Source organism: Theropithecus gelada, chromosome 6 (genome assembly GCF_003255815.1).
Source record: "Theropithecus gelada isolate Dixy chromosome 6, Tgel_1.0, whole genome shotgun sequence".
In the NCBI taxonomy this organism is placed as follows: domain Eukaryota; kingdom Metazoa; phylum Chordata; class Mammalia; order Primates; family Cercopithecidae; genus Theropithecus; species Theropithecus gelada.
In genome coordinates, this window is record NC_037673.1 from 35,206,740 (window position 1) to 35,232,542 (window position 25,803).

Here is a 25,803-nt window from a genome sequence, read left to right on the forward strand (position 1 = left end):
TAAGCATGGGAAGAATCGAGCTTCTTATATTATCTCTTACATGTTAAAATTGGTTTAATGAAATTATTTTTGCAAAAATATATTTCCAAGAATATAAATACCACTTATTGAAAATTAAACTCAGTGTAAAAAGTTTAACTATAAAAGTATATACGAGGCTATTTTGTAAGAAGGAACACAAAGGATAATGTTTTTGTAATTGCTCTTACATCAATTAAAAATATGAGTAATTGGAACGGGCTTGGATTTAGCTTAACTATCAACAATAGTAATTTAAAGAATTTCGTTTTGAAGACAAATTTTATTTGTGCTTATAATGAACATGTGCTTTTTATTCTCTAATAACAAAATCTTTTGAAATGCTTTTTTCATTTAGAGACTTAGACACATGATCCCACGTCAAACTGATTTCAATCTGATGCGGATTACATACAGGTTTCAAGAAAAATATAAACACGTGAAAGAAGATCTTGCCCATTCGCATTTTGAGAAACTTGAAAGATTTCAAAAACTCAAAGAAGAGCAAAGATTTTTTGATATAAAAAAGGTTCTATAGAACTATTTTTTCAGAAATTCATTAGTGCATAGTATACAGTTTGTGATTTATGCCTATAGTACACATTGCATAAGCAGTAGTGGAGCACAAGTTGCACTTTCCTGATGCATGACTTTGTCCTGCCCTACTCTCACCCTTTCTATCTCTCCCCTGCTCCTTTTCTCCATCCTGACTCTTGCTGACTGTCCCCTCTACTTGTGACTGAGAACAAGAACTGCCATCCTGTGGAGTGGCAAGATAACTGCATTACCTTCACTGGTAGAAATCATTGTTTCAGCTGCTTTAGGGATGGAGGGTTGCTACTAGCTACCCCATTGGTCAAAGGCACTTGCCATTGTCACCACTGAGGGAGATAGATCAGACATTGTCCCCTCGCTTTCTCCTCTTTTGCAACCTTTAGTCCTGCCCTATTTCTCTGTTCTTGGAAATGTGAGGTAATCCTTTGCTTGCTTACCTTTTCAACTTGCGTACCTTTTTAACCTGAACAACTCTTAACTTATTTCTGGCCCTTGCTTCTTGCTTTGACTAACTCTCTGCTCCTTCTCAAATTTCTTTAAAACTCTTTAATGATCTTCTGTGCCTTTGTAGATGAGAGAATAATGGTACATGGAATCATTAAAGATTTTTAAGAGTATTTCAGGTGACTGGGTATATGGAATGTGTAAACTACAGGCAAAAGAATTATGTAGTTCTTCCCATTGCCCTGTAAAATCACTTTTTAAATTCATGGATTTATTTGGAATGATAAGCAATTCTATTCTGAACATAGTCAGCTCTTTGTAGGGAAGAATGAAAAGATGACAAACAAACTGGAAGATCACTTGCAAGCTAGTTAACATTGAGTCAGCCTCTAAACAACTCTCAGCTTCAATTTCCCCAACTATAAAAACAGGGATGCTTATTTCTACCTGCCTCAGAGTTCAGAATTGGATGTTTTTGTAGCTTCAAGAAGAAGAGTGGACTAACTGGAGTACAATTTATATATAATACAATGTAAAGCAGTCATGTAATTCTATGACTTGCCAGAGGGTAAATAAAGGATTATATTTCCCTTTGGTGTTACATGATAAAGAGAGAACGCACTCTTAAAGTAGTGTTTAAGTTGAGGCCAACTGCAGTGACTCTAATTTATGTGGAATCAGCCTGTCCATTAGTGCCAAGCCTAATGCAGACGGTCTCCAAGAAAGTTGAGAAAAAGGAAATATAATACCATTAAATATTCTGAAATAAATTATGTTCAAAATGATCATAGGGAACAAATAAGGCAAAAGGGAGACCCTGTGTCTTCCTGGTTTTAAGAAAAAAAGATACACATATTGCAATTAAATAAATATTCATATTTTAGAAAATGAAATGAAAATTGTCTATTATTTAGGCCTTTTTAATGGTAAATTGAAATTTTTTATCGTAGGACATGGGAACTAATGATCATATTAGTTCTAATATAATGTATTAGTAGTAAAGTCATGATTAGTTTCACATATTACCTCTTAAATCATTTAAAATACTTTATCTGATTTTCAGTCACTTTTTCTTTTCAGTTACATTCTCCTACTTATATTCTTCTTAAAATAACTACTGCCTACATACAGAAGAGATGATCCAATAATTATATCACATAATTTAGTGTTAATTCAATGTTTGAGGTTGCCCCTGAACTCATTGTTTAAGTGTGACTGGGTTTTGGGGAAGTTTGTCATTTTTATTGGGTTTCCCAGGAGCCCACCTAGAAACTGTCTCCTAGATAGAATTTTCTAATTGGACCATCTTCAGAGATAGAATTTTTTTCTTCCCATGCTTGGTAAGGTCATGACAGTAGGATTGGGAAAGAATTATACTCTTATTTAGATTTGGGACATCTTTATTGTCCTTTTAGTATCAGCACACAGAATGAAAATACAGACATTTGATAGATACAATTTTCAGATTCCAGAATTGTGTTTTAACATCATACTTTTCAGAGTAAGTCATAATGACACGTGCTTCTTAACATTACACAATTGTGACACCTAGTCCCTTGGCTAATTGCTGGGTTCTGAAAATTTCAATAGATAATTTTTATATATTTGTACCTATGAGTGTATTATATTGCCTATTCTGTTACTCTGAATCACTAAACTAATGTATATGGGATATTCAGCAATACTTAAACAGAAGACGACAAAATGAAATAATGGCCAAAATCCAAGCAGCTATTATACAGATTCCTAAACCTGCATCAAATCGTACTTTGAAAGCACTCGAGGCCCAAAAAATGATGAAAAAGAAAAAAGAGGCAGAGGTAAGTGATAATCCTTTAATAGTGTGCTGTGTTTGTCTTAACTAAAGAATAATCTCCCCTTGAAACATATAGAGAGACCTTCCAAAACTTCACACTTGCTTTCCAAATTATCTCTGACTTTGTCCTTTCTCATTCAGAATTCCTCTACTATATGCATATTCAACTCATTTTATATTGTTACTTGTTCAGAACAAAGAATATAGCTTTAGGCCAGCAATGGCAAACTCCTATTAAATGGCAGTCTGGACTCCTGTGTTGAAAAAGATTCTGTGGTCAATAACAAAGTAGGTCAGAATGGGTGCTGTTGTAACGGGTCATGTCTTATCCATTTGTGTTGCTATAAAAGAATACCTGAGGCTGGGTAATTTATAAAGAAAAAGAGGTTTATGTCGCTTATGGTTCTGAAGGTTGGAAGATTCAAGACTGGGCATCTGGTGAGGGCCTTAGTAAGGAGAAGGGGGAGGGGAAGTGGAGCCAGCATGTGCAGACATTACATGGAGAGAGAGAAAGTGAGAGAGAGTGGGTAGGGAGGGAGAGAGGGAGAGAGAAAGTGCCAGGTTCTTTTTAACAACCAGCTTTCATGGGAACTAACAGAGTGAGAACCCACCCCTAGGGAGGGAATCAATCTATTCATGAGGGAAAAAGAGAGTGAGAGAGGAGGTGCCAGGCTCTTTTTAACAAATAGCTCTCATGAGAACTAACAGAGTAAGAACTCACTTACCCACAGGGAGGGCATCAGTCTATTCATGAGGGATCCACCACCATGAACCAGACACCTCCCATTAGGTTCCACCTTCAACACTGGGATCAGATTTCACATGTGGTTTCAGGGACAATCATACAAACCATAGCAGGTCATAACTACCATGGGTACAGCAGGGGCCAGTCAAGGTATACATAGCATACATATGCCATTCCTACTATATACTTTTACTCAATTCCTCCTCATCATACCACACTATTTTTCTATAAATCCCAGGAATGGTAAGTGACTTATTGCTATCAGTATATTTAAATTTAAGATACCTATACCAGTGACATTTTACTAGACCACACCAACTGTCAATCATTTCAGTAAGATGCAATCTGATTATATTTCCCAGGAGAACAATGTTACAGTTCAGTTTGATACAAATTCCTGCAATTCACACTGCATACTGCTACAATGATGATTCATATTCTCTCATGTGACCTATAAAGATGATTAATAGCTACCATTTATTGAACATGTGCTGTATATCAAGCTGTGGATTGGACACTTCACATTATCTGTAATTTGTAAATAACTCTCTACGTAGGGTATTATTTTTCCGATTTTGTAGATGAGGAAACTGAGACCCAGGCAGTTGACATGTTTTACCCAGTGGTAGTAAAGCAGAGATTGACAGATCTCTCTGATTCCTATATCCATTGAATTTTACATTAGTTCACATTTTTTTGTTTTTTAAATATTAACAAAATATTCTGTACTGGATTGTAAAATTACCACCTACAGAGGCTTTTATCTGATTCCATTTCCGTATCTCTCTCTCGTATGTCCCTGAGTTGAATAAAGTTTTTTTTTTTTTTTTTTTTTTTTCTTTTTTGACACGGTCTTACTCTGTTGCCCAGGCTGGAGTGCAGTGGTAAAATCATGGATCATTGCAGCCTCAACCTCCCAGGCTCAAGTGATCCTCCCGCCTCAGCCTCCTGAGTAGCTGGGACCATAGGTACGCAAGGCTGGTCTCGAACTCCTGGGCTCAAGCAAACCGCTGACCTCGGCCTCCCAGAGTATTGGGATTACAGGTGTGAGCCACTGCACCTGGCCTGATTAAAGTTTTTTTAAAAATGTTTGTAAAACACAAAGGTGAGCTAAAGTTAAACTTCAGATAACAAATTAATAGTGTAAATATTTAAATATTACAAAATATTTAATATTGTTTAATATTGTTTAAAACACCCGAGACAACAATTTTTAAAGAAATATTTGACTTTGGGAGGCCGCGGGAGGATCGCATGAGGTCAGGAGTTTGAGACCACCCTTGTCAACATGGTGAAACCCCGTCTATGTTAAAAATACAAAAGTTAGCCGGGTGTGGTGGCGCATGCCTGTGATCCCAGCTACTTGGAAGGCTGAGGCAGAAGAATCACTTGAACCCGGGAGGTGGAAGTTGCCTTGAGCCGAGATCGCGCCACTGCATTCTAACCTGGGCAACAGAGTGAGACTCACTCTGTGAGTCTCAAAAAATAAAAATTAAAAAAAAAAAAGTGAGGCTCAAAAAAAAAAAAAAAAAAGAAAAAAAGAAAGAAAGAAAGAAAAAGAAGTATTTGTATCCAAAAATGTATGTCCTGACTCTTTGACAATCTGTATTCTAATGAAATGCCCTTTGGTGCCCTGTCAAAATCATGAAGTAAATGATTCAGGGGAGGCAATTTTCACATTCTTTTAGGTATAGTTATCCCAGTCTAAAAGCAACAAATCAAAATTATAAAAAAAATTTTAGAATGCAGCTTTTCATATCCTAATTACCTTGAATTAGTAGTACATGTCATTTTATAAACTTGAATGAATATGGTAAATGAAGATGTTTCAATGGTTTTTAGATGCAGAGAACTGATAATGAATTTTCTTTAAAGGATGTGGCCAATGAAATTAAGAAGTTCGAAGCATTAATAAAGAAGGATCTCCAAGCAAAAGAAAGGTGAGATGTGAGCTATTTTAATAATCACAAAACTGCATTATGTTCTACACTTAGCTTTTGAATATTTAGAAATAGTTTATCTGGAAGAGCTATTCCAGGATCTTTTCACTCTGAAGAATGTTGATTCAGAGAGTATATTAGGGAAGATAAATGAGCTAAAGTTCAGATTGTTTGTTAGCAACTTTTATAAACATCTAGAGAAAGTGACTATTATGAAATGTAAAGTTGATTTATTTTTCTGTGCTATGTTTATTATTCTAAGTTCACACATATTTTTTAAACATTCACTAAAATTGTTTCAAGGTACCACTAATTTAAGTTTGTCACAGTAAATCTTTTATTAGACTCTCAGCAGTTAGCATAGACACCAGCAGTAGGAAGTTGAGTGAATGAGTTCATTGAACAAATGTCACTAAGACTGTCACTTTGGTGGGTTCATTGAACAAAGTTCCTCATTAATTGGCTTCATTTACCTAAAGATAAAGCTCCTTCACACTTTGTTTTCTATGGGAGGTCATTGATTCACAGTAAGTAATTCATTAGAGATGACATATGTAGGAACAGCTTGGGTTTTTTTACATTTTTAAATGGAAACAATCCAAACTCTATGCATTTACATCTTATGAAATATGAGATAAATCTCTGTTAAAGAAGGTACTAATTCTAAAGAAAAGCAGAAAAAAATTACATACTTCATTTTTATATTAAAATTTTCTGAAGGAAGGGAGAGACAGTCAAATGAGGAGGAACAAGGACAATCAGAGCCATAAGGAAGAAATGATGAAGTCAGATGTAAGAAAGAAAATCAAGCAAAATGGAGAATACTTATGTACATCACCTTTCCTCCTACTCTCTGCGGAAACTCCTGATGCCCTATTCTGATTCCCACTCCCATTTATCAGTGTTGCTCCTGACCCATAAAAGCAACATAATCCATGTCTCCTTATCCATGCAGCCACCACTTGAACCCTAGTACACACCTACCCTGACCTTGGCCCATGAAAGCACCAATTTCTTCTAATTATTTCACCCACCTCTCTAGCCACAGGCTCTGTGGTGATAAACAGATGGTGTCCACCAAAAAGACCATCTTAAACTACTGAATACTTTGCTACTTGATGAATGCTACCTTCTGTAGCTCCCTGGCCTGCCCCTTTCCTGGGACCCATCAGTTTCCACACAGTTTAGCAACCAGAGTTAAGATGAAACACAGCACTGTCTCCCAGGCCCTGCACCAGTATCTATATCTATTGGTTAGTGTCCTTGCCATGTCAGTTATTAAATGTCTTAAAGATCATCCCTGTGCATTACAGCTGCAAACATTTACCTGCTCCCTATTGCCTTTGCCAACCCAACCACACCCTAGGTCTCTATCAGTTAGTTTCAGAAACCCCAAAACAACAGTGAATGAAATTAGAGGGAAATCTGCTTGTCTCTCATGTAATAGAAATCAGAAGGTAAGCAGCCCATAGCGTATGCTGTAGCTCCAAGGTTATCAAGGACTGAGGCTCCTCCTCTCTTCACTTTTGCCTCACTGTCCTGTTGTGTGGTTTTCATCCTCAAGGTTACATTCATGATACAAGTTGGTTGCTGGGACTCCGGCCACTTGGCCCATGTTCCAGATATCAGGAAGGAAGACAGACAAAAAAAGTAGTTATCTCCTATCTGAAATAGCTTCTTTCAAAAACCTTCCCAGAAGTCCCATATAACATTTCTGCTTATATCTTATTGGAAAGCATTCAGTCACATGGTCACACCTGGCAGAGTGGGAAGCTGGGAAATGTAGTCTTTAACTGGACACACTGTTTCCCTGCATAAAGTTGGGGCTCTATTTGGAGAGAAAAGGGAGGGGAATAGTAGTGTCAGGTCCCTTCTTCACAGAAGCCTCCACTTGGTCCTGCCAGAGATTTCCAGCAGAGGGCATCTGAGATATTGACACCTTACTTACAGTAGGAGGAGAAGGCCTGGGGCAGCTGAAATCCCTGGGCCAGTTACCTCTGGCTGTGAACAGCTTCACCTGAGAATCTAAATCCTTTCCAGTGTGTTGCACAAAGTTCCTTTTCTCTTTTGGACTTAAAAAGAAATATGCTGGGAAGCGTTGGCCTAGAGCAAACGTTTCAAGAAAACAGAGGCTATGGTTATGATATAGGACCCTTCTTAAGCCATTTCATTATTCAATACTTTTATAGTTCATGCTGAATCTTAGCTTAGAATCAAGTGTGTTCTGGGCACATTGAGAAGCTTCACACTAACTTGACGCCAGAAGGCAATAAAATCTCCCAGCTTGAACCGCAGGAGCACTTTCTGCAGCTGCCTCTTTCATAGCCTGCTCCTGAACAGTTTCTCAGGATGCCACCTCAAAGTCCACTGTTTTTCTTTTGTGGAAGAATGAAATGATGTCTCATGTCAGCAATGCAAGAGCCCTCGTGACTGTTTTTTCCCCATGTAACAATGTTCCTCCATTTTTTCATTTTTTATATGAATAATAAATACTGTCTGCTATTTGTTTCTTTAGCTGGGGTTATTAGCTGCTGTAATTTGGTATTTGGATTAATAGATTTATCAGAGGCTTTTCCCAGCAACTACTTTTTAAGAAATACAAATTTGACCAAGGTTTCTGCTACTAATAGGTTATACACATACAATTATTACATTAGATGAAGGTCTGGCAAGCAAACAGATAAAAAGAAAATATAATCACTGCCCTCAAGAAACTTACATCTAGTAAAATGAATATTTATTCAAGTACATAATGCGTAGCTTTTTTCACCTTTATTGGAGTAAGACAACAGATGGATGAGTTGACTAATTGATAAAGGAGAAGCAATTTGTTAAATATGTTATTGACAGCATAAATATTGTGTTGAGAGAGCTGTTAACCCATGCTCAATCCAGGGCAGGAGCTTTTTGCACAACACACTTAAGTACAACTATAATAAGATTTTTGATGAAAGATCTAAAAGTGTTACGCTACACAATTAAATACTAAATCTTAATAAATAGGGTTAAACTCTGTCTTTGGCCTTACTGAGTGCTTGCTACCTACATAATGTGTGCTCAGCTCTTCTCAGTGACAGAATAAAATCAAAGGATGAGCCCCTGCTGATAAAATGATCGGAACTTTAGTTTGATTTTTATGCATGAATGGTGCTTTTTAGCACAGTATTTGAAATTTAGCAGACTTCAACTTCTTGCCAGGCATGCTAGGCACAAGTACAGACAGAAGAAAAATAGGATACTTCTCTTATTCACTAGGAGATCAGCTGGGAGCAGCAAACCTCCAAATTATGACCTATATTACAATGTGGTCTATATTATAAATATGCAGGTATTACATCATTAAACATCAAACATGAGTTAACTTTGTTTTACCAGAGCACTTGTGTCTATATAAGAATTGATGACAAATCTCTACACACTTTAATAATGTGTCCTTATTTTTTGAATAAGATTATAAGTAATATTGTAAACCAAATATATTAATTACTTATAACAAAAACAATGATTATACATAATATAAAAATTCATTATTTCTAGGCAAGTAACATTATGGTATACCTTGCACTATTGTATTATTCTGTTTACTTTTTGAAGAGATGCAGGTGAGAATCGATGATTATTTGATCTTTATATACATAAAAATGTATCTTTTAATGATAAATTTGGAATGAATCTATGAATTCTGTACTAAGCCACCATTTGACTCACTAAATTGAATGTGCTTAACTTTCTGTTGCGAAGACCACTGGGTTCTTCCTGATCCTTTACATTTTGGACATGAGATAGGACAAGAGCTCTGAGTTGAGTCTTCTTACTTGAGTCTCTAGGACATGGGCAAGAAGCCAGTCAGACCTGTGCTTACATGTGTGGCATGGTAAGCAAGCCAACTTTCAACTGCTGTGTTTTCGATAAGAGTTCAGCCACTGTTCTAAGCAGTCAGAAGTTCATCTGGGAGTGGATAGAGTAATTTGCATTTTCATAGGTGATGGAAGAGTGTAGTAGATGGAAACATTTGTACATAGAAGTACTCTCTAGTGACCTGGCTTTAGTGTGCCTGGTCTGCTGTTGCGAGCTGTGCCTTCCCTGACACTTGGGTTATCAATAGTCTGCCTCTTGTTGATTCAAAACAGGGGAGGTCAGAGACCCAGAGCCAGCAGGAACAAAGGAAAAGAAATCCAGAATCTCTGGGTAGAATGAAAATCATAAAAAGTAAGGCTGGGCACGATGCCTCACGCCTGTAATGCCAGCACTTTGGGAGGCCAAGGAGGGCTGATCACATGAGGTCAGGAGTTTGAGACCAGCCTCCCCAACATGGTGAAACCCTGTCTCTACTAAAAATACAAAATTAGCCCAGCATGATGGTGCACGCCTGTAATCCCAGCTACTCAGGAGGCTGAGGCAGGAGAATCGCTTGAACCCAGGAGGCAGAGGTTGCAGTGGGCCAAGATGTGCCATTATACTCCAGCCTGGACAACAAGAGCGAAACTTTATCTCAAAAAAAAAAAAAAAAAAAAAAAGGTGAAAGAACAAAAAGCTGATGGGCCTTGAAAGAAGGCTATGCTAAGGACCTCAAAGAGAATTTAGAAATGGGGTGAAGCAAATGGGATCTGTTGCTAAGCTACTGGTATCACACTGATTTTGAATATTTTCTTCAATGCTTATATTAATAAATTAACAGTGAACTCACTGATTTTGAATATTTTCTTCAATGCTTGTATTAATAAATTAACAGTGAACTCAAGGGATCCTTCTCCTGAGGTCTTTCTCCATAGTCACAGATAGTGGCATGGGATCACATTATTTTTAAAAAATCTAAAATAAAAACTATTATTCTTAGTGCATCCAAGACTTCTTTAGATACAGCGGGCCAGACAACCACCGATTTGTTAAATACTTACTCGGATGATGAGTACATTAAAAAAATCCAGAAGCGCCTCAAAGAAGATGCTTTTGCACGAGAGCAAAGGGAGAAAAGACGGCGGAAATTGTTAATGGACCAATTAATAGCCCACGAAGCACAAGAGGTAAGATATTTAGATGAAGGTTAAATAATAGTGCTGGGAATTCTACAAAATATAGTCTTCTATACACATAATATGTAGTTTATATATGTATTATCTGCTACTCTGCATCAAATGTCATATCATAATATACTAGAAAAAATATACTAGAAAAAAACAGCTATTTACTGATGAATCTAAAATCTGGTGATAGTTGTACAACATTATGAATGTAATTAAGACAAATGTATACTTTAAAATGGTAAATTTTATGTTACGTATATTTTACCATAATAAAGAATACATTAAAAGGAACCCAAAATCTATGTCTGCCATGTGTACTCTATTGTTACTTTTAGAGGAAAAAGGGAAGGGTTTAATGAAAACAATATGGAAAAGTTGTTCGTCCTCTCCTTTTGTTCACCATTCTCTTCCAGTGGTTCTTAAAGCATAGTTCCTGGACCAGCAGCACCAGTATTGCTTGGGACTTTTAGGAATAGAGATTATTGGGCCCCACCCCAGATCAGACCTGAAACTCTGGAGGTGGGGCCCAGTGATCTGTTTTAACAAGCTCTCTACGTGATCCTGACTCCACTACAGCTTGAGAATCACTGATCATTTCTTATATTGAACACATATTTATTGAACTTCTATGCTTTGAGTACTTGTGATAGGCCCACAGATATATCAGAGAGCAAGAATAACAAGATACTTGTCTCCCAGAGCTTTCTGCAAACAGCAAGAACATTGGAGTGTGAAAGTGCTGTGAAGGTGAAAGGGGGATTGGGGGAGTGATACTTAGAGAAGTCCACCTGGCTTGCTTCAGGAGACAGTGTCTGGAGGATAATAGCAGAAGCATGGATAAAGAGTCAGGAGTTAGCTAATTGAAGGTGGGGTGGTCGTGGTGGGGTTGGGGTGAGAGGCAGTTTCCAAGAGAGGCTGAAATGGTGGAAGGTGAGTGTTTCCAGACAAGAGAATACCACATGGAAAGCTCAGTGCTTTTAGCTAACGGAAAGTCATATCATCTGGGAGGAGTCACTATAGGCCAAATTATGATGAGCCTTGTAAGATACACAGAATGAAATAGGAGATTTTGTGATTTTTTGTTTGAATGCAAAGTGGAATAAGAGTGACCAGGTCCAACTTGCCTTTCAAAAGATCACTCTGGCTTTAGTTTGGAGAATAGATTACAGAAGGGCAATCCAAGTCCGTTGTTGCTGTAATTCAGGCAAGAGATTATCCCAGTTTAAATGCAGTGTAGTGGCAATAGGGATTGAGAGAAGTAGCTTTAAGAGCTATTTTGGAGGTAAAATCAATAGGACTTAATGATTCATTAGACATGGGAAAGTGAAGAAGTGGGATGAAAAGCTGGATTTCTAGGTTGTGCACCTGGATGGCTGGACGTGTAATTTGCTGAGATATGGAAGATGGTGAGAGGAACAAACTTGGGGTGGACGGCGATTTCAGTTGTGAATGTAAATAAGACAAATCTGCATGTCTACAAAGACCATTTGAAGATGCTTTTATTCACCTGCCCACGTCTGGTCTGCTTGTTCACTGAAAGGAAATAAAGGCTTCACACAAATATGAAGAAGTGAAATTTATTCATGGATTCCACTCTTTCTTAGTGAAAGTTCAAAAAAATAGCTCTGGACATCTCTTTGTGCTAGAAAGTTATTTCTTCATATTCAGATTTCTTCAAATTATATCTTTATTCAATCAGTTTGATTATCTCCTTTTCATTGGAAGAATTTCAAATTATGAAAACTAGATAATCGAAAAGTTTATTTTAAAACAACTACCAAGGCCGAGATGGGCGGATCACGAAGTCAGGAGATCGAGACCATCCTGGCTAACACGGTGAAACCCCGTCTCCACTAAAAAAAAAAAAAAATACAAAAAACTAGCCGGGCGAGGTGGTGGGTGCCTGTAGTCCCAGCTACTCAGGAGGCTGAGGCAGGAGAATGGCATAAACCTGGGAGGCGGAGCTTGCAGTGAGCCGAGATCCGGCCACTGCACTCCAGCCTGGGTGACAGAGCGAGACTCCGTCTCAGAAAAATAAAATAAAATAAAAAATAACTACCCATTTCAAGTGTCATCATGTAGCAGTGACATTTTGGACACACTTCAGTGTATGTTCCAAAGCACTTGTGTGTTGGCTGCAAGGTTTTTTCTTATCATTTTCCTGCTTGTAATCTAGGCCTGGTGTTTGCCTGGAAAATGGAGTAGATGAATTCTTTCTGGATTTCCTCACTTTCCACTAGGATGCTATTAACGCTGAATTTTCAAAACTAGACTTGGAGGTATATTTATCAGTTTGGAAATCCAGCAACCTAAGGGACCTAAAAAAGAGTCAGGGCTCTATATATTTCCATCACAGGAACCTCATCTTGTGCTGCCTCTTTTCTGTGTGTGGGGAAGCTGCTATTCCTAGAACCAGGCCTGATGCATATGCTGCATTCCCTCTATTCCTACCACCTCCTTCCTATGAAATGTAGTGAGCCCAGGCTCCTGTGCAGCTGACACAAGAGATGCTGGTCCACAGTGGTGGAATGGGACATTCTTATGTGTACAATGGCTGGTTTTTCCATCCATTATCCTCTCCTCCAAAGGAAAAATGGTGTATGTCAGGGCTAGGAATTCTTCTACTTCCTTCAGTTACCTGCTGCTTTTCACAAGTGTAACATATATCCCACGTCAGCCCTGAATGTTTTCTTCTGGTGCCATTTGTACTTAATCTATCAGAAATGCCTCAAAATATCTTCCCTAGCTTTTGAGTTGTTCCAGTTTCTCCCTGGAATTTAGGTATTCCTGTTTCAGTTTGGCTGGTGAAGAGAGAACCAGAGACCTGTGCTCAAGTTGATATCTTGCCTACTGATTCATAAATACGTGGAATTATGTGAATTAAATGATGAGATTTAAAGTTATAAAAATCAATTTGACTTTTTAGGGGATAGATTTTGAGAGTGGGGATGGTAAGAAAAGGATTGGTAGGGAGGGGCTGTTGTTGTTCAAGATAGGGCTGGTGTCAGTGGGTATGGAATGGAATGGGGGGTGGTGGTTTAAAAACATGCCTAGGAGGTATGCTAGACTACTTTTTGAACAATTAAGTATTAGGAGTGATGAGAGAGGAATGAACTTAGGATGACCCTAATGTCTTAGATCACAGAGTGGATTATTGTAGGATCATCAATCGAGATGGGGAAATATGGGGAGATGACCAGGTCTGAAGTTGAGTTAGTGAGTTGAGTTTTGGACTTGTTGAGTTAAAGTACTTCATAGGCATTTAAGTGTATTCAAACTGGGAACACAGTTTGACTCCCACCCGGTTCCGTGGTCATTTGGCTAGTATCTTGGCCAATTAAGTTTTGTCCCAAGTCAGTTACCTCTGCCTTCTAAGAATCTTTTCTATGCCATTTCTTTGGAACTGACATTTGAATGCCAGGCCCTTCCCTCACTTCTTAACTAGAAGACCCTTGAATACTTAGCTGTCAGGTCTTTCCTGCAGTGCCCTATTCCTCTATAGAGCTGCTCGTGCATCTTTGGAATATTAGGTAGTGGTTGTAGACTAGAGTAAGTTCCTCCAGTCTCTAGATATCTTTCTGTCTTCCCCATTGAGTACTACAGATACCTCCCCTTTCCACATGATGTCTCTGTTTCGAAAGAGTGAGAGAACTTGATGAGGCCTTGGATATCATCTTCTATCGAAACCCATCATTTTACCTGATGAGAAATAAACCCAAGAAACTGAGTTAATTGCCCAAGGCCACCCAGCCTATTATGATGACCAGATCCTCTGATTCCCAGTTTAATGTTTTTTTTTTTTCCACTGTTCATTTACTGGTCACCCTTCTATTCTCCTCAAACTGCCAAGAATACATCTAGCTTTTCTTTCAGATGATGACCACTCAGATTTTCTAAGATCAACAGTAGGTCATTTTCCCCAGCCTCTTCTCCAGGCTTCCCATTCTGTCAGTTTGTATTAATAGCTTTTCCTCCCGATGGTATTGCAATGTCCTCAGTGGGAACTAATCCAATCTGCAGTCTTCAGCTGATAATGCCTGTATTTGTTTTACAACTAGTAGTTATGTTAAAATGCGTATAACATAATCCCAACCTTCTGAAAACATGCTTTGAAATTTAGAGTCATAGCACTTTTGTTTTAACTTTTATTTTAAATTCAGGGGTACATGTGCAGGTTTGTTATACAGGTAAACTCATGTTATAGGGATTTGTTGTACAGATTATTTTGTCACCCAGATATTAAGCCTAGTATCCATTAGCTATTTGCTTGTTTTTAAAACTTTGAAAAAAAAAATCACCTAATTTATTTTTAATAATGTTTTGAATGAATAATGAATAATGTTTTGAATAACAATTTGTTTAAAGTAATTGTGAGTTGCAAAACCATAATGTTTCTAAACACCAACTTTTGTTGGAAATCCTCATTTCATAACTTGATTTTTTTTGTGCCATGTTCAAATTAAATCAAGTGACAGAAATTATTTAGATGAACATTATACCTTTTGTATATTGTTTATTATAGGCTTCATAGCTCAGTGGGAAATTTGGACATCACTTTAACAAATAATTCCCCTGGTGTTTTCAGGAGGCTTATCGGGAGGAACAGCTGATTAACCGGCTGATGCGGCAGTCCCAGCAGGAGCGCAGGATTGCCGTGCAGCTCATGCATGTTCGGCATGAAAAGGAAGTTTTATGGCAAAACAGAATTTTCAGAGAAAAACAACATGAGGAAAGACGACTTAAAGATTTCCAGGATGCTCTTGATCGAGAAGCGGTAAATACTATCTCCCTTAGAAATCTTTCTAAGGTTACTTTTGATCCTTTCTACCAAGTCGTGGTAAACAAAGCTATATTTTGTTGCGAATCATCTAATAAGAGTTGATTTTTTTATATGATCAGCCTATTATCTGCCAATTTTTATTTTTATGTAACTCCATCAATAGGGCATATAGCCACTACATAGAACTATACTGTCTTCTTTTAGCCTTGATTCTACAAGTAGCTAAGTACTTAATGCTCACCACCAACCCTAATGTTCATGTCTCTCCAGTCATTTTGATTGTCTGAAACTCTTTCTCAGGATTTCTCAGGAAGGGGTCATGGAAACCATATTCCCTGAGTTCTTATATATTGGTAACTTGACTGTAAGTTGACTGTATATAAAATGGTTAGTTCACACTTTGTTTCCTGGAATATCTTAAATATGTCACTCTATTTTTTTCAAGTATAAAGTATGCTGCCAAAAAGAATGGTGATAATCTAACTTTCAATTCCTTGAGTCATTACTCTTTTTTTTTTAGATACTTTACTTTTTTTCTTTAAAAATTCACTAAGTTTACTAGAGTAGGCATTGGTATTGGTTATTCTAGGTGAATATCCTCGGGCAGTGAGAGAACTTTTAAACTGCTTCCTTTCAACTGGACATCATCAGTCTTTAATCAAAAATTCCTTGCCTTCTGGAAAAGAAAAAAGAGATTCCTCAGGCCCATATTGTGCTATTCCTTCCTCAGAATGAGCATAAGTGCTTTATCTAGGGTACTCTGGTGCACTGTAGTTGAGAATTGTATACAGAAACTCAGATCTGGGCTGCTAGCTGTGCTTTTTGCTACTGTGGTGTCATTGTGTCTTGGCCCTTTTACAACCCTGAAAATCAAAATATCCTATCTTTTAATTATTTAATAGATTATTTTTGTCCCAAACTTTATGTATATGTAGGTTCTAGTAACAAAAATAGATTGATTTTATCAATGGAGTATATGGATTACTTCTTGTCTACTTCCTATTGGGGATGTTTCAGATTTATTTAATCCTTTAGTCCACATTTGATTGAAGAGAACTCATGTGAGTGGCGTTTTAGATAGCCTGTCTTTACTGTCATAAAATATTCACAAAACCAGACTGGGCAGAAGAGAAACCTTAAAGAAAACGGGAGGGCAGTGTTTTATTTACTAGCTTCATAGCTTCCACTGTGATACCCCATGTAGGTGCAATGTAACTTTTGCCAAAATTATGCAATTTTTAGAAGTATCAGTTGGAAAGTAGCATATTTTGCAGTGAAAAGAGTGTTGCTTTTGCCTTTGTGGAATAGGCATAGCCTAAATGGTGGGTATGAAATGGGGAGAAGGAGCCATACCCCATGAATTTGAGCTGAATGAATGCTGACCTCAATGTCTTCTTTGTCTTCAAGAGCTGAGTTATCTGGATGATTGTTTCATCTCTCTTCTTTGACGAAAATAGACTTGACTAGATTGAGTGGCATTTACTTGCATTAGAAATGATGTGTTATCTTTCTAAGTGCCTATTTGAAAAATATGTTTATTTCATAAGCTCAGCTAAATAGCAAAGTATGTTTAGCTGGACTGGTCTCATGGTGATAAGGATCATCTATTCTTTCTTAAACTGGGGTTGAACTAACTTCAGAGGACTGGAACAGTTTGGCCTGCTAAAGCCTCAGAGACCTAAATTGTGAGTTTCTGAAGTACCTGAAAAAATTGTATTTCTTCCTCTCACATGATTACTTTTCCAACAGCGAAGCTATCTAGTTCCTTGGCATCTCTCCCTTAGAGATGGTTGGATTTTATGACTTGCATCCGTACATGTTGAGTTTATCAACTCTCCACCAACAGTGGCTGGCGCATAAGTAGAAACTGAATAAATAAATCAATAAATGTTTAATTCAGTTTGCCAAATTAACAGTCACCTCATCTTTCCACTATCATTCACTAAGTAAACAAAATCCATTTCATTCCCTAGAGTATTATCATCCTACTACTTTTTTAATGTGAATAAAGGAGGGTTTTATATATATATATACATACACACATACACACACACACGTGTATATATACATATATACATATACACACGTATATACATATATATGTGTGTATATATACATATATACATATATACATATGTGTGTGTGTGTATATACTTGCTTAACTTTTATTTTAAGTTCAGGGTTATTAGTGCAGGTTTGTTACATAGGTAATGTGAGTCATGGGGATTTGTTGTACAGATTATTTCATCACCCAGATATTAAGGCTAGTGCCCATTAGTTATTTTGCCTGATACTCTCTTTCCTCCCACCCACCACCCTCTGAAAGGTCCCAGTGTTGTTGTTCCCCTCTGTGTGTCCATGTGTTCTCATCATTTAGCTTCCATTTATAAGTGAGAACATGCAGTATTTGGTTTTCTATTCCTGCATTAGTTTGCTGAGGATAATAGCCTCCAGCTCAATCCATGTCCCTGCAAAGGACATAATCTCATTCCTTTTTATGGCTGCATAGTATTCCATGGTGTATATATACCACATTTTCTTTATCCAGTCTATCATTGATGGGCATTTAGGTTGATTCCATGTCTTTACTATTGTGAATAGTGTTGCAATGAATGTAGGCATTCATGTGTCTTTAAAATAGAATGATTTGTATTCCTTTGGGTATATACCCAGTAATGGGAGTGCTGGGTTGAATGATATTTCTGCCTCTAGATCTTTGAGGAATTGCCACACTGTCCTCCACAATGGTTGAACTATTTTACTCTTCCACCTACAGTGTAAACTTGTTCCTTTTTCTCTACAACCTCACCAGCATCTGTTGTTTTTCGACCTTTTGATAATAGTCATTCTGACTGGTATGAGATGGTATCTCATTATGGTTTTGATTTGCGTGTATCTAATGGTCAGTGATGTTAAGCTTTTTTTCACGTGTTTGTTAGCTGCTTGTATGTCTTCTTTTGCAAAGTGTCCATTCATGTCATTTGCCCACTTTTTAATGGGGTTGTTTGTTTTTCTCTTGTAAATTTGTCTAAGTTCCTTACAGATGTTGGATATTAGACCTTTGTCAGATGCATAGTTTGTAAAAATTTTCTCCCATTCTGTAGGTTGTTAGTATACTCTGTTAACAGTTTCTTTTGCTGTGTAGAAGCTCTTTAGCTTAATTAGGTCCCATTTGTCAATTTTTGCTTTTGTTGCAATTGCTTTTGACATATTCATCATGAAATATTTGCCCATGCTTATGTCCTGAATGGTATTACTTAGGTTGTCTTCCAGGTTTTTATGGCTTTGGGTTTTACATTTAAGTCTTTAATCCATCTTGAGTTAATTATCGTATATGGTGTAAGGAAGGAGTCCAGTTTCTGTCTTCTGCATAGGGCTAGCCAGTTTTCCCAGCACCATCTATCAAATGGGAAATCCTTTCACCATTGCTTGTATTTGTAAGGTTTGTTGAAGATCTGATAACTGGAGGTGTGTAGTCTTATTTCTGGGTTCTCTATTCTGTTCCATTGGTCTATGTGTCTGTTTTTGTGTTTTGATTACTGTAACCCTGTATAGTGTAGTGTAGTTTGAAATCAGGTAGTGTGATGCTTCCAGCTTTGTCCTTAGATTTTATTGTTCTTGTCATTTTTATTATTATTTGAGAGTGGGAGGAGGTGGAACATTCTAAAATTACTTTTAAATCTATTAAGGTCTTTAAGGTTTCTTAACTATGCTCACAGACTATTAATAATATTTGTGTTACTTATTTTAATAGTATTGATTTGCTATGCCATGGCTACTTTCTATTAAGTATTGCTGTGGAAAATACTGATTTTGTTTCTACTTCTTTGGCTGCTCCTTCTCAGGAGCAGGGTCATTGTCTTTACAGGCTCATTGTTCTTTTGTATCAAAACATTTATTGACAGATTCCTCAAAGCTTCATCTTAGGCTGCCTTATTTTCTTTTCTATGTTACTTCTCAGACAGCTGCATCCACAACCATGGTGGTGTATTTACTGCAACAGACAGATGACCCATACAGTTATGCCTCTGTCCTCTGAGATGAAGGGCCATAGTTTTAGTATTCCTTGACATCTGTGGTCGTATGTCTCAGAGACACTTCAAATTCAACATGTTCCAAGCCAAATGTATGACCTTTCCTATGCAACTAGTCTTTTTCAGTGTTCCATAGCTCAACAAATGGCATCATTATTTATCGAATTGTACAAGCCTGAAACCTCAAGGTCCACGTTAAAATTGCTTCACCCTTATTCTTCCATACCCAAAACATCCACTAAGTGCTATCGTTTTCATGCATTAAATTTCTCTTCATTGTGTCCATTTTCCTCTATATCTACACTACCATCCCTGGTTTCTACTGCAGTACTACTACTGCAGTGGTTTCCTTCATCCATTTTTAGTGGTTATGAATTGGTGACCAAAAACTGGAGAGTGTAAGAATATAACATTATATATGTTTCTTAAGTCAACCCTAAGTTGTACTCTTTCACCCCAACTCTGCACACAGACAATGTACAATTCCCCAAGTTATAAGGGCCAAGCCATCTTGGAAACACTACGGTCATCAGATGCAAGCCCAGTCCTATTGAGACCTCAGCTACTGCAGCCCACATGTCCCCTCAGTGGCACAGGAAACTTTGAGGAAGCTGCTCCAGCCTTTGTTGGTCTCCCATATAATCCCCTCTGAGGCTTCATTGCCCCCCTTCTTTGCCTGGGCTCTGGCCACATTGGTTTGCTCTGAGATCCTTGAACAAGTCATTTCCTCTACTTTGCCCCTCTTTCCAAGTGCCTTCACCCAATTAATACTTGTTTTCAAAGCTCCATGCATATGCCCCTTCTTGTCTAGATCAGGCCCCTGTTATACAGCCTCATACCCCATGATCTTGCCCTAATGACACTTGTCATAGTGTGTACTTATACATGTATTTGTGTGACTCTTTGACTGTTTGCCTATCCCACTGGCATGTAAAGTCCATGAGGGCAGGACCACATTTGCTCTTGCTCATGAAATAAAGAAAGAAAAAAAAAGAAGGAAGGAAGGAAGGAAGGAAAATAAAGGAAAGGAAAGGAAGGAAGAGAAAGAAAGAAAGAAGAAAGAAAGAAAGAAAGAAAGAAAGAAAGAAAGAAAGAAAGAAAGAAAGAAAGAGAAAGAAAGAGAGAAAGAAAGAAGGAAGGAAGGAAGGAGGGAGAGAGGGAGGGAAAGAAAGAAAGAAAGAAAGAAAGAAAGAAAGAAAGAAAGAAAGAGAAAGAAAGAAAGAAAGAGAGAAAGAAAGAAAGAAAGAAAGAAAGAAAGAAAGAAAGAAAGAAAGAAAGAAAGAAAGAAAGAAAGAAAGAGAGAAAGAGAGAAAGAAAGATGGAGGGAGGGAGGGAGGGAGAGAGGGAAGGAAGGAAGGGAGGGAGGGAGGGAGGAAGGAAGGAAGGAAGAAAAAGAAAGAAAGAAAGAAAAAGAAAGAAAGAAAGGGAGAAAGGAAGGAACAGAGAGGAAGGAAGGAAGGAAGGAAGGAAGGGAGGAAGGAAGGAAGGAAGGAAGGAAGGAAGGAAGGAAGGAAGGAAGGAAGGAAGGAAGGAAGGAAGGAAAGAAGGAAGGAAGGGCTGCGCATGATGGCTCACATCTGTAATCCCACCACTTTGGGAGGCCAAGGCAGGTGGGTCACGAGGTCAAGACTTCGAGACCAGCCTGGCCAACATGTTGAAACCCCATCTCTACTAAAAATGCAAAAATTAGCCAGGGATGGTGGCGTACACCTGTAATCCCAGCTACTTGGGAGGCTGAGGCAGGAGAATTACTTGAACCTAGGAGGCGGAGGTTGCAGTGAGCTGAGATCACCCCATTGCACTCCAGGTCTGGATGACAGAGCAAGACTCCATCTTGGGGGAAAAGATAGGAAAGAGAGAGAGAGAGAGAGAGAGAAAGAGAGAAAGAGACAGAGAGAAAGAGGAAGGAAGGAGGAGAGAGAGAGAGAAAACGAGGGAGAAGAACTTTGTGTTTTTCTTTCACTCTCAATTTTTTGAGGGTTTTTGTTTTGTTTTTAGATTAAATCTGCTAATCTCTTCCTTTGAGGCAACTGCAAAAGTATTCTGTATTAAGACAGTTCCTGATTTCAAATTTCTGTGCTAACTACTATTATTATTAATAATTACAATAATACTTAATTTTTTTTTAGCTTTACTTTGAGTCAAGCATTGTACTATGTTTGTTACAAGCATGTATAAAATAATTCTTGCAATGACCATAAATGGATACCATCCTTATTTACATTTTACACATCAGGAAATTGAAGACTAGAAGGCTTAAAATCACACAGCTTCTCAGTGGTGTAGCAGGGAGCAAGTCCAGCTTGATCAGATTTTAGAGTCCAAGCTCATAACCACTGAGATTTACTACCTCCCACAGACTTCCTTTTTCCTTTTCCTCCTTTTTTTATGGCTGCAACCCACTTAGCTGTAATGAGACAGGAAATTGTGGTGGCTTTGGCAGAGGATTGATGGTAGATATAGAAAAGGAGAAGGAAGACTAAGCTGGATGAAGGGAGGGAGAGGAATAGAGGAAGGGAGGGAGGGAGCAGGGAAGGGAGGAAGAGAGAGAGGGATATGGGCAGACAGGCAATGGCAGCAACCAGGGTTGAAAGCTACACTATTACTGGTAGGAACATTCTACCATTCCCTTAAAGGTTTTTATTCCTCACATCCTAAATATTTCCATGTGTTTCAGAGAACTCTGTAGTAAACCAACCTCATGATCCATTTTTGTGTCACTCTCTCCATAAATTCTCATCGGATATTTCTGCTCTCTTAGATTCATTTTTCCTCTGAATTCTTCACTTCATGAATCATGTCATAAAGCTTTGTACTTAAATTGTACTCTTTCTCCATGAAAACAGGGTATACAGAATAATACAAGAATAACAAACTCTGGTGTAATTCCTGAATCTGTCAAATGTACAGCATTGACCTTAGTGATCATCCAGCTTAACCCCTTTCCCAACAAAAATGAAAGAAGCACACAAAATAAAATAGCAATAGCAAAACAAATGGTGGACCTTACACAGCAATCCATTGTCACACATCTAGTCATTTATGAATAGTATTATAATAGGAAATACTTGTTTTGATGAGATGGTTTGGTAATTTTTCTGGGTATGCTAAGTACTCTTAATATCCTGACTTTGAGGAAATGGAGACATAAGGAGACTAATGACTTGCCCAAGATCTCACAGCTAGTGCTTGAATTCTATATAAAATCTAGGGCTTGAACTCGACCATAGCTCCTCCAAAGCCCAAGTTTACTTCCGTCTGATACTCACTGGGTTGTTACAGGAGGCAAGTCTTTTTCCTACAGCAGGCTAGCATGTAACTAAATTTCTCAAGAAGTTGGCATAGCTATCTGAAAAGCAATATTGGGTCATCTGAATCCCACTAATTAAGTATTATGTTATCCTCAGCTTGGCTGGACTGAGTTCAACCTTTGTACCTTGTGTGAAGAAAAGATTCCCTGAACAAAATAATAGTGCACTAAGGAGAGGGTGATAACAAGCTAAGTGTTTCATTGCTTTCTACATACATAGATGTTCCTACAAATGAATGCCATCAGCTTATTAAGGCTGTAACCATAGAGGGTTTGTAATTAACACATTTAACACATGTTGGCAAATACTTTATATTCTCAAGCCAGTATAATCAGGGACTTTCTAAAATATTTTCTAAGTATAAATCAGTATTATAGAACTCTCCCATTGAAAGACAAAGGGCAATGACTATAGCAGATGTGTCCAAACTGACACTCTGGAGGTAGGAGTGAGGGGTCAGCTATGCTTAGGATCTGGCACGGACTTGCCTGTTTCTCTCTGATCCCTATTTGCAACCGGTGAACTCAGGACTTCTTTTTGAAGGCTTAAGATCCAATTCCTCATTAATCCAAATTGGGCTTTCCCCAGTTAGATCACTTCTCACTGTATTATGCTTTGTTGATAAGATAAGCTGAGAGTGGGATATTTCCAATATTGTCTTTGCCATCATACTCAGTATTAATGTATTAAGCAAAAAGTGTTCATTCATGATTAATTTTTTTCCTGGTGTGAGAAGAGGTTTCATTCTACTGAAAGACATTTTGGCTATTGAAATGATGACATTATTTTTATTTGATTCAGTTATAGTGACTTAAAAATATGTTTTTGCCTTTTTAGGCTTTGGCAAAACAAGCCAAGATTGATTTTGAAGAACAGTTCCTTAAAGAAAAGAGATTTCATGATCAGATTGCTGTGGAAAGAGTTCAAGCTCGTTATAAAAAGCATTATTCAATATGTGCAGAAATTTTGGACCAAATAGTTGATTTGTCCACTAAAGTGGCAGACTATCGAACATTGACAAATAAGTAAGTATTGTTTTTTAAATAACATAGTAAAGACACGATAGAGAATGAGGAAGGATAAGATTGTAAAGTAGATACTAAGCTGATAAGTAAAGAGAGATACAAATGATTCATGAAAAGACTAAAAGGTGGGGTCCAGGAGACCTTGATTACTGGCTTGACTTACTCACTGACTACTTTCATTTAAGATGCCTACATGCCTTTTACCATACCTTTTATGAAAATTAACTCAAAGTGGATCATGGACTTAAATGTAAAACATAGCACTATAAAACTTTGAGGAAAAAATGGGAGAAAATCTTTGGGCTCTATGACTAGGCAACAAGTTCTTAGACTTGACACCAAAAGCATGATCCATAAGAGGAAAACTTGACAAATTGGACTTCATTAAAATTAAAACGTTTTGCTCTGCAAAAGACAAAACTTTATAAGTTGAACTTCTTCAAAATTAAAACTTTTTGCTTTGAAAAAGCTGAAAGGATGTATAGAATAGGAGAAGATATTTCAAACTGCCTATCCAACAAAAGACTAGTATCTAGAATATATAAAGTATTCTCAAAACTCAACAATAAAAAATAAGCCAGTTCAAAAATAGGCAAAAGATATGAAAAGACATTTCACTGAAGAGGATATTCAGATGACAAATACACACGTAAAACAATTCATCCTCGTTAGTCATTAGAGAAATTCAAATTGAAATCACAATGATTTGTCATTACACTCCTATAACAATGGCTAAAATTAAAAAAAAAAAAATGAGATACACTCAAGATACAGAACGTTCTATCACCACAGAACCCATCATGTTGCCCTTTCAGAGCCACACTCACTTCCCTCTCGCCTCCACCCCATTCTTAGCCCCTGGCAATCACTAGTCTGTTCTCAGTTTCTATAACTTTGTTATTTCAAGAATGTTCTGTAAATGAAATCAATGTTAATATCCTGGTTATGATATGGTACTGTGGTTTTGCAAAATATTACAATCAGGAGACACTGGGTAAAGGGTATATGGATCTCCTTATTATTTCTTACACCTAATGTGAACGTATAATTACCTCAAAATAGAAAGATTAATTTTAAAAATCAAAGTATATCTAAATAGCAACAGAATAACATGAAAGTGGGATAAATGATTCATAGAGACTACTAGGTGTGAACCCTGAAAACTTGAGACAGGTCTCAGTTACTTAGAAAGTTTATTTTACCAAGGTTGAGGACGTACCTGTGACACAGCCTCAGGAAGTCCTGACGACATGTGCTCAAGGTGGTCAGGCCACAGCTTGGTTTTATACATTTTAGGGAGACATGAGACATCAATCAATATGCAAGAAGTAAGTACATTAGTTCCATCTAGAAAGACGGACACAGCTCAAAGCAAGGCCCACCCACTGGGGGCTTCCAGGTCACATATAGGTGAGAGACTGAAGGCTGCATTCTTTTGAGTTTCTGGTAGGTCTTTCCAAAGAAGGCAATCAGAATTTGCATCTATCTCTGTGAGCAAAGGGATGACTTAAATAGAATGGGAGGCAGATTTGCCCCAGTGGTTCCCAGCTTGAAAGGGCCCAAGATATTTTCCTTTCACATAAGCTAAAGCAGACTCACGCTGGTAATCCCAGCACTTTGGGAGGCTGAGGCGGGTGGATCACAAAGTCAGGTGTTCAAGACCAGCCTGGTCAAGATAGTGAAACCCCATCTCTACTAAAAATACAAAAATTAGCCAGATGCGGTGGCAGGTGCCTGTAATCCCAGCCACTCGAGGGGCTGAGGCAGGAGAATCGCTTGAACACTGGGGAAGGAGGTTGCAGTGAGCAGAGATCACGCCACTGCACTCCAGGCTGGGTGACAGAGTGAGACTCCATTTCAAAAAAAAAAAAAAAGCAGACCATATAGCTGGAATTTCTAGACTAACTTATATAAAGTCAACAGAGCTCATTCTGAAATGGAAAGTATAATACTGCTTCTAAAGCAGCCCTTTTATATATATATATATATATAAAATAGCATTTTTTCCTCACTGTTTTATTTTGAATTAATAATTGCTTCACCAGAACAGGTTGATCTGAAGTGAGCTGACGGAATTTGAATCCTCTAAGAAAACTGAATTGCTAGCCCAA

The 25,803-nt window shown here is 37.7% G+C and overlaps 1 protein-coding gene across 1 annotated transcript in view; it reads left to right on the plus strand.

Annotated features, from left to right (window-relative positions):
• Positions 1–25,803, plus strand: part of SPEF2 (sperm flagellar 2) — a 196,068-nt gene that overhangs the window by 25,998 nt on the left and 144,267 nt on the right. The window contains exons 4-9 of the mRNA XM_025387975.1: positions 377–547; positions 2,697–2,837; positions 5,454–5,518; positions 10,356–10,542; positions 15,128–15,316; positions 23,505–23,692. Of these exons, the coding sequence (XP_025243760.1) occupies positions 377–547; positions 2,697–2,837; positions 5,454–5,518; positions 10,356–10,542; positions 15,128–15,316; positions 23,505–23,692 (941 nt within the window). The remainder of the gene's footprint in view (positions 1–376; positions 548–2,696; positions 2,838–5,453; positions 5,519–10,355; positions 10,543–15,127; positions 15,317–23,504; positions 23,693–25,803) is intronic.